Genomic DNA, 9,672 nt, shown 5'->3' with positions numbered 1-9,672 from the left:
GCAGAAGCATCCTTCACGTCACCCTCCAGGTACCTAAGGTTGTACACAGAAGGGTCACAATGCTGCAGTTTGTTTATCAAAACACAATCACATCATTTTAAAAATTAGCTAGTTTTTAACATAGAAAATTAATAAGCACATTCAAGCCAGGTCATGTTACATGTATCTTCAGTGCACTGCGAACGAAGGATGTCAAGACAATCCTTCTGCAGCCTCAGTACGTACTTGAAAATTGTTCAGTGAGCCAAGATCTCAATCCGCCAATATTTGTGCGCATGGGAAGCATGGTGACGGATGTAAGTGCATTGCAAGACAGTCTTAAACAGCTTAGTCTTCAAAATGCAAGACATAGGAAGGAAAAGGTCATCTGACTGCAAACAGCTGCTTAACATAAATAAACCTAGCAAAGTGCTCTTCAACAGCACAATGGCTCAGAACGTCTCATTTGCAGACATTTTCTCAGGGGGTTTTCGCCTGGGGAGTTTGCCTGATGAACCCAGTGACAGCATTTCCACAATCACTTTGGGGGGGGGAGGAAGACAAAAGCATAAGCATGCAGAAAACCAATGCTCCAGTTTGCACAGAGCTCTGGCGAGCGGAGCCCCTTGCCGCGCGGTGACGCCGGGAGCTCAGAGGTCGGCGCACAGACTGGCGTAGGAAGCGGGCAGGAAACAGCCAACACCCTCGCCCCATCCCCGCCTATGCACAGGACAAACGGCAGCAACGGATGCGGCCTCCTTATCATCGGCAAGATGGCAAATGGATCCTTGCCAGCAGCGCTACTCAGCTCGTTAAGTGATTCTCCCCCAAAACCACCTCGAAGGAGTCATGAAGCCAGCACACGGAGTCCCCGAGGTACTTGCCTTCCAGAATGCCCAGGTGGGAGGGAGGAGAACATCACTCCCGTGCTCCTGGCTGTTTTGGGGTTGAACGCTATCACACGGAACGCGGGGTTGCCACAGGACTCGCTCTCTTTGGCATGTGGATGACTTAAAACAACAAACAGAAGGCCCTGATACACAGAGGAAAAATACATCACTAAAAACAACAGCAAGAGGGGAAAAAACCCCAAAGAATTTTCCAAAAATTAATTGCGACGTTATCTCTATAATCAAAGCCCCAAGGACAGTGATGCATTATTTTTACCGAATAAAACAGAAAGGGTTTACTTTCCTTATCAAATTAGATAAAAAACAAAGCAGCTGCTGACTGATAAGGGCTGATGCAATACAGCAGAACGACAGCTCAGTGACCCAGTGGATTTATGCACTTATCTTTCTTCCTGAAAAAGCTAAACTTGCTGTAGGATGAGGTGACATTTAAAGTAAAATTTCTGGGCCTCATTTTAATCCCGAGGAGCTTTTAAATTTAACAAGAATTCCATGCAAACCAGCACAGCTGAAAACAGCAGCTCTCAGAACAGCCAGCACAAAATACGCTGGGATAGATACTCTGAGGAAGATTCTGACTCAAGCCATCATTATTGGACAAGACATTCTTGTCCCAAAAGGTTAAATGCTCACTGAAAACAATCAAATCCTTGATAAACTACAAAAATCCACCTGGAATCACAGCACAGGTAGAAGCAAGTGGGAAAGAATCATTAGTATGAATCTTGTTTTTAAACAGTTGATATCCCCGGGGGTATATGTAAATAATAACCACTTAAAATGGGTTTTCCAAGGATGGCAGTGTGCCATCACCACGCTGGCAGCTACCCACTTGTGAAACGGAAGAGACTCACCAAGCACCAGCACTGGGCAACAGTACTTCTGCTTCCCACAAACAAGATGCTGCTGCTTTGGAATACACTTTGATGCATCACTCTCATTTTATTAGTACACTGCAGAAAGCCAAGAATGCCAGGTAGCCAGTGTGGCTTATTTCTCCTAGTTAACCTACTTTCCTTTGAAATATCTTCAGTGTATCTAAATAGAGCTGATATTTCAATCCACTCTAGAAACCCTAATCCTTTAAGTCCCCACTACAGTTAGTCAGTGCAGTCCATGCATAAACTGCATGTCATATTTCACATACGTACAGAGTCGGAATATGCTCGATGACAGATGGAAGCTGGGTAGGAATAACCAACATGCATCTTCTTCAGGAGCTGGCCTGTTTTCAAATTCCTGCAGTTGGTGAAAATACAAATTCTGACTGCATTTCCATCCTCTAGCTGTTATTTTCTAATCATAGTTACACCACTATGCAAGACAGACACATTTTTGGTTTCACATAAACCAAACTAAGACAAACAGGAATAATGAATATGATGCAAAAGCAAGTGGAATTATAGCAGCATAGTTCACTCACTATCTATCCATCTGTATAGAAGTTGAAGTGCCAGACTGCAGGCCCTTTGACAATTATAATTTCACAGGTAAATCAGCTGCCAACCAACACCCCTATATAACGTCTGCAACCAGCTAGCTGTTAGAGCCACCACACACACCTGCAAGCTAAATCATTTAATTTCAAAGGAAACACTGACCAAACAACAATGCTGTTCACTGCAGTGGTGCCAACCAAGGCATCTCTCATTCCTTCTACTTCAGCAAAAGCTAAAACAGTTTCTTCAGGGGGCATCAAAGTCTGTCCGTCCTTGCTCCTGAATAGCAGATTAGCAAGTGAGAAAAGGCAGTCAAAATAATAAGTACGTGTTCTGTACTCAGCACATCTCCAGAAAGAAGAGGAACCTGACAGTTTTCTACATCTGAGATGTTTCCTTACTTTTCCTCCACCTGCCACACTGAGACCGCCCCAAAACCAGCAGACTCACCTTCCTGTCTCCGAAAGCGATACTATTTCCACTTGCTGCTCTTGCATGGTCCTGCTGCTGCTGACTAGCCTCCTATCCTTTAGCCCAAGAACAGCTTTTATATTTCCAGTTTTTACAAGTGACTGCTTGAATGAGTCATTCTCAGAAGAATAAAGCAAGAGCCTAAATTAAAAGAAAAGTACACCTAATGACAGAAGGAAGCGTAACTCAAACATGCCATAGCATATAAAAATAAGCATATGTTTAAACAGTCTACCACCTCTAGGGGCGAATAAGCAAGTCTTTACAGCTAATTTTTAGAAATCCCTTCCATATTTTCCAACTGTTAAAGCAACTGAGAAAGTGACACATTAGTAAGAGAGAATTTTAACCACTGCACAAGAGGAGAGTTAAGCTGCAGCTATATAGGGTGCGAAGGACTAGTAAGAAACAAATACAACACCTTATTTCTCCAATCTCCAAATCTCCCAATGCTATACACACGAGATTACGGGTGTCTGGCAGAGGAACGATCTGTATTACAGGAATCTAGCAAAACAAGAATTCAGTGTCACTCACAATGTCCCTTTGACTTTATTCCCATTTTCTAGAGTGTTTCAAATAAAATGATATGGAGCAGAACTGATTTTCAGATCCCTCTGAAGAATCACACTTAGATTAACAGCTGAACTCTCTGCTGACTGTTTACCTAATTAAACAATCCCTGTTGGTATAAGAGACAGAAAGAGTCTCCAGGGAGTGTAAGGGGAAAGAGCACAAGTCAGTGGCCATAGTGCAGCCACCGTTCAGTACATGAAGTATCAAATTCCAGCAGATAACACGTGACCCTACAAGCTCCTGGCCTTCTCCATCAGCAGTGCAAATCATTCCCCTCTGTTGCCTCATGAAATGAAAAATTTATGCCACCTAAAGAACTTACCTCGCACACAAGACTGCAAGCTCCTTATATGATGTTGGGAACTAACACACTAGGACAAGAAAGTTGCCCTAAATTCTAGAAATAAGGATTGTGTTCATACCTCTCCGAGCTGCCAAGTATAGACCTTTCCCCAGCGGTCAGATGCCAGAGGTTTCCACAGGGAGACGGAACTCTCACAAGCAGTCACCACACACAGCTCTCTGCTGCCAGCTTCTTCCCACCACACGGTACTCACATCCACAGCACAGGAATTTGAAGAATCCTGTCCAAAACAAAACAGCGCTAGTTTTCTTCTGATAGACATGGTCATCTAACCCAGAGGTTCAGCCTGAGAAAAATGCTTGACATTCAGCGTGATGAGAATTTGAGGCTAAAACTTAACGCTTACAATGTTTAATTTTGAGTAAAGTGCCAGTAAGGCACCAAGGAAAACAAGCCTGGTGGGTTTCACCCTCAGAGCAGCAAATATATTGGCTCACTTCACAAAAATCACTTGTCATTTGAAACAATAAGGACCCGGCAAAGCCCAGAGCTGGGACAGGGCTGGGGGTACACCACAGCACAGCCACAACACAGCCCAAGTGCCACCTACCTGCAGTCATGCACTTCCTTCCCTTGTTGCACAAACAGGAGACAGGACTTGCAACAGCACAGACTGACTTTAAAACTCAATGAAGCAAGGGCCTTCTCTTCTCCCTTGTAAAAAAGTTTTTGGCTTCAGCCGTATTATTGTTGGCTGGTTAAGCTAATCCCCCAGGCTTGCTTCTGGAGCAAAACTTTGCACTTTGGTTTGGAAAAGCTAGAGATGACCCAGCCCCCGGCAAGCTCATTTGGAGTTCAATGGGTTTTCCCACAGATGTTGCTTCCTTGCTGGCCAACCGTTCTCTACCCGCTATGAGACAGAGGACAGTGGAAGGACACCACTGCAGGGAGAAGACGCAATGGCTCAGCTGTGCAAACAGTCCTGGGCAAGATTTGCCTTGGTCACGGCATGTACAAGCAAGGCTCCGTTCCAGAAGGGTGTGAACATCAACACGTGTATTTGCCAGTGCTGTAGTCCCTCGCAAAATTTGCTCCTTACTGGGTTAGTTAGTGCCTGAAATGGTGACAGGAGGCCACAGGAGCCAGAGGGCAGGCAACAGGGGTACAAGGGCTGAGATCATTTTACCTGGGGCTGAAGAAAAATGCAGCGGTTCTGTTTCTTAAGACATTTGCATGTGTTTAGACATTCATTATTCAAAAACAAACACTGAAATCCTTTATCAGTCAAAAGGAGATATACAGCAATCTAACCTTTCAGCATGCTTTACCACAAGTGAAGACAGAACTGATCAAATTAGACAGCAATCTATTTTTTTCAACTACCCATTCTGCATTTTTTATCGCATTTTTGTAAAACTTGATGTTAAAGAGCTGCTACTAACTCAGTAAACAATTATCCGATGTTATCCCACCTTTAGCTTTGATACAAGCTGCAAGCTCTCTCCTCTTAGGCCATCAAGCAGTACTGGAGTCAACTGTTCTGCTACATCTTTTTTCTGCACAAACAAGTAAAGAATGAGGATAATTCAACTTTGAAATTATATTCAGCACCTGCAAGAATGAGGCAGAAGCGTGAACTCACTCTGTATGCGCTTGTTGGAGAGCTATGGTAGGAGCACCTCTTTTTGTACTCACATGTCTTTGAAAAACAAGAGATCCCAGACAGGTTATTTCCTGGTTTCACCTGAAAATTGTCTTTTACCGCCACTTTGCATCTCTCAGCCTTCAGGGACAAGTCATTCTCTCAGTACCCATCCGACATGCGAGTCATTTAATCTCCTTTACCAAATCCTAGCTGCAAGTTTTCCTTAAGGTAGACCAACACTACGTGGGTACCAGAAACTTTTTGTTCATACACACGTTTCAAACATGCATCCGGCAATAAGCATTGAAACCTACACCTCCAGTTTTGTCAACCAGGATTTGAAAGAATTTGCTCTTGAGGTCAAAAGACCTTAGGCACAGAAGAAAACCAAACATTTACTAAGTCAGCTAGAAGACAGCATGCAGAGCTAGCACGCAAAGAGGTCTTTCTCCTGAAGTCAGGTAAGACTCTGGAAAAGGAGATTCACCCACAAAACCACTGGCTTAGTACCCTTGGCAAAGAGGCCAGCTTGTTACCTGTTCAGAAGCTCTGCAGGGTCTCTGCTGTTCGCTCTCTGACCACTGATGCTTCTCCAAGGCCACAGCTTCATCAGATTTATTACCAGGACCTCTGACAGCTTCTAAAGGAAACGTTGTACCTTGTTTCTCCTCTTTTCTAGCAGATCCTGCACCACTGCTGTCCAAGTGCAGTGGAATGGCCGAGTCTTTGCATTCCCCATCATCCACGACCTGGGCAGATGCTCCTTTGGAGAACAGCAGGTTCGCTTGCGGGGGAGGTACAGAAGGTGTATTGGGGAAGACCTCACTGTGTACTGATGGTAAAAGAGCTGGGGTTGCACCCACGACAGGGAAAACAGATGAGGAAATCTGAGACTCAGGCTGAGTGGGAGCACCAGCTAAGACAGTCCCCATGGGAGTAAATAGCAATTCATGGGTGGAAAGTTCCTTCCTGGAAGCTGGGCTTTCTAAGTGAGGTAACTTGGGCAATCCATTTTTGAAAGGCGAAATCAAATTACTTTTTTCTTCTAGATTCATTTGTGTATCTTGCGTGTCATCTGAAGCCACACCATCTCCAAACACACTAGGAACAAAAACTTCCAAGTCACTCACAGGGGAAGATTCTAATTTCTCAAGTTTTAGCAGTCCAAATTCCTCATCTGGTAAGTGAAAGTCTCTGATACCCAGTCTGGGGACCAGCCAATGGAGACTGCGGAAGGAGAAGAGAGAGCCGCAAGTATCGGGGTCCACAGCAGGGAGGCCAAGAGAAGCAGGACCCTCTGAACCTGTTGGATAGCTACATCCTCTTTTGCTCTCACCTGGACAATGAAAAACACAAGAATACAAGAGAGAACATCACATCATAAAATAACCAGCAACTAGCCTTTTCAGAGTCACTCATACAGAGTGTCATTCTAATCTAAAAAAAAAAAAAAAAAAAAAAAGCCATATCCCTCTTAATACATGGAAGTGGCACTTTTCTGGAAAGACATTACACTCTGCAATTGCTCTGCATCAAGCCTTCAGCTAAAATATCATTGCCAAAGACTGCTAGAATTGGCCGAGCGCTTGGTCAGTTTGTTCTGTTTGGTTTTCTCCCAACACTTTCTCTTTTCACAATATTCACATACCCTCAGACTGTAATGCTACTCTTTGTGTTTCACGTTTGTCAGCACTAAAAAAAAACCCCAAACCATTAATATGCAGATTTAGTTGGAGAAACAGGTTTACATCCATTTGCTGGAAAATCAGGTCCAGTGTGCACAACATTCACTCCAACAGCAAAGGCAGCTTAAGAAGTTCTCAGCCCTGCTCCTCATCCATGCACTGCTGTTCACTCCCCATCACTGTGCTGAAGCAGAAGTTTCTGGAATTGTTCAAGGCACCACAATGATCTAAATTTTTTTAAAAACTCTCTTATTTAAAAAAAAAAAAAAATAGTTAACCCATATCAGATTTTCTTGAATACAAAAACATGACAGGGTGTGAACAGCGGTGCATGCACTCACTGGGGCGCTTCCCTGCCTTGCTCTCGGGCTGTAGTTTTAGGGAGTGCTTATATTTGATGAAGTACCTTTTGAGACTTGACTGGCTCTCTGTCTTGCAGAGGAACGCAGGGAGCGGCGCAGAGGGACATTAATCGCTAGGAGCTGCTCAGCCCTGCAGGCTCCTTGCACGTGCTGATTCTTAACAGGCTCCACTGGATGTTTATCAGCCTGACACATGGTTAAGCTGGCTTCCAGATCTCCTATACGGCTGGCAAAAGTTTCATTCCCTGGGTTCAGAGAATCGCTGTTCTGAAGTGGATTTTGAACCTGTTGTAACAGAGTCTCATGGCATTTGCCAAGCACTTGGCTTCCTCCAGGAGGAGCATCAGCCCTCGTTGGCCGCATAGCGGCAGTCACTTCTGTCTCTCCAGACCCAAGAGCTGCAGCAGCAGACAACCTTGTCTCATCTGAAGATGATTTTTCAAGATTAGTCTCACAGTTCTCCCTTTCACTCTGACATTCATTTGACAGCAGACTACTGCTTTCCCTCGTTGTTATGAGATCCAAACTCTCTATAAGTTCCTGTGACACTTGATGCACGGGGGGTTTGCAGGTAGACTTTCTTCTTCCCTTTTGTTTCTTCTGTGATCGTCTCTGATCTCGCTTTGTGCTAGTGATACTGTTTTGAGAAATCGATCCAAGTGAAGTGCCGCTACCACTGGACGCAGGAAGAGATTTCTGGGGACTACTTGAATTTGCTGGATCATTTTCTGCACCAAGAAAAGGGAACGGTACAAACCCTGACTCCAAATAATTTTCAACTCTTTCTTGGGAGGGACGATCTGAATTTGCATCTTTCTGCTTGCACTTACTTCGCTGACCTTTCTTGCTTCTGCCCAGCTGGCTGAGAATTACAGCATCGAGGTCCACTTTCCTCTGGCAATTAGACATGCGTCGAGTTGTCCTGACATAGTATTCAACCGGAAAGAGAAGCCCTTCAACCACCGTGCAAGAGTTCAGTGGGCTTTCAGGAGCTGTCACCTTTTCTGGATGAGAAAGTCTTGGCTGAATTTCAAGCTGTTGATTCTCCAACAGTTCTTCAACATTGCCCAGAGCAGGATCTGTAGGAAAGGGATTTAAGCTATTAGTGTCACTCTGATTTCCTTCATGGCTTTTGCTCTCATTAGTTATAGTGTTAGTTCCGTCAGCAGGCAATACTTCATTTTCTGACATTAAATCCAAGAGTCTAGATAACTCTCCCTGATCTTCACACATACTCTCACCGTCCGTTTGTTTTATTATACTGGAGGATTCTTTCCCTCCATCACCACTGGTGTCAGGTAAAACAGAGTCACTGTTCTCTGAACACGGCCATGCAGGTTCACGGTTATCAGATGTGGCCACGGCACTTGAGGACTCAGGCTGCCAGACCTCGCTGCTGCCCCTCAGCGCACACGGGGACAGCTCAGGCACTCCTGGAGGGACACCCTCTTCACGCATGTCTTGTACAACTCCTAACACTGCATCGGGAGGAGTGAAACTGTTTTCTTCTCTCTGCACAAGTGCTGATCTGGATCCTCGTTGAGCGTTTTCCTCAGTGTTTGAGATACTGCCTCGCCTGAAGACTGGTGACCGAAGTTCCTCTGTACTGGCAGTTTGATTTTTCACCATTTCATCAGCGTTGATTAGACTCACATCACGCACTGACTCCCTTTCCTCCAATACCTGAGCCTTCGTCCTTCTCCTCAGCTTCATCAAGCTTCTGGAGGCTTGGGGTTTCTTCTCCTCAGGGGCAGGCCTAACAATTCCACAGCACAGGTTTTCCTGGCTAGCCTGTATGCTTTCTGCCTGTGAGCTGTCCTGCAGGCTAACCTCATTATTGGAGAATTCAGGAATGTGTTCAAATGTGACAGATGTTTTCTTCTCTGTGTCAAGATCAGAGCAGGTTTTAGTCTGTAACTGAGAGGTTTCATGTTTGTCAGCACTAGGAGATACGTTATCTGTAGAACCTGTGGGAAAAAATGTTGTATGTGTAAAGTACTCCCAGCAAAGTCCCCTCCATGAAAAACATCACACGGTAAAACTAAACGACTTTGTTAGGAGCGAAAGAGTGGGGATCAGAGAGCCCTGCAGACCCGGTGAGGAGGAAAGGAGAGGAGGTGTTATTGCAGATCACGGTTCAGCAGCACCGGAAAGGCCGGGTGTGGGTACAGGGGGCAATAGATGTGGCAGGAGCTGCAGAGAGGGGACAGTGGAGCCGGGAGCAAGGCGGTCAGCAGAGCTGGGGTCCGTCCACGGCTCGGCAGGACGGGCCGCGGCGGAACAGAAGGGGACCCCCGCCG

At 45.2% G+C, this 9,672-nt stretch overlaps 1 protein-coding gene across 1 annotated transcript; it reads right to left on the bottom strand.

Moving 5' to 3' along the window:
* Positions 1–5: 5 nt before the first annotated feature.
* PALB2 (partner and localizer of BRCA2) lies at positions 6–9,339 on the bottom strand (the record flags this gene model as incomplete). The annotated part of the gene is made up of 10 exons (XM_009582947.1): positions 6–33; positions 864–1,012; positions 2,042–2,129; positions 2,492–2,608; positions 2,780–2,941; positions 3,222–3,307; positions 3,799–3,960; positions 5,153–5,236; positions 5,862–6,661; positions 7,417–9,339. Coding segments are annotated over 10 exons (3,599 nt in total), but the record flags the coding sequence as incomplete, so codon positions are not given.
* Positions 9,340–9,672: the final 333 nt, after the last annotated feature.

The sequence above is a fragment of the Fulmarus glacialis genome, unplaced genomic scaffold (genome assembly GCF_000690835.1).
Source record: "Fulmarus glacialis isolate BGI_N327 unplaced genomic scaffold, ASM69083v1 scaffold31908, whole genome shotgun sequence".
Lineage (NCBI taxonomy): Eukaryota > Metazoa > Chordata > Aves > Procellariiformes > Procellariidae > Fulmarus > Fulmarus glacialis.
Note: the sequence above shows the minus strand (reverse complement) of the source record. Positions and strands in the feature narration are given on the sequence as shown.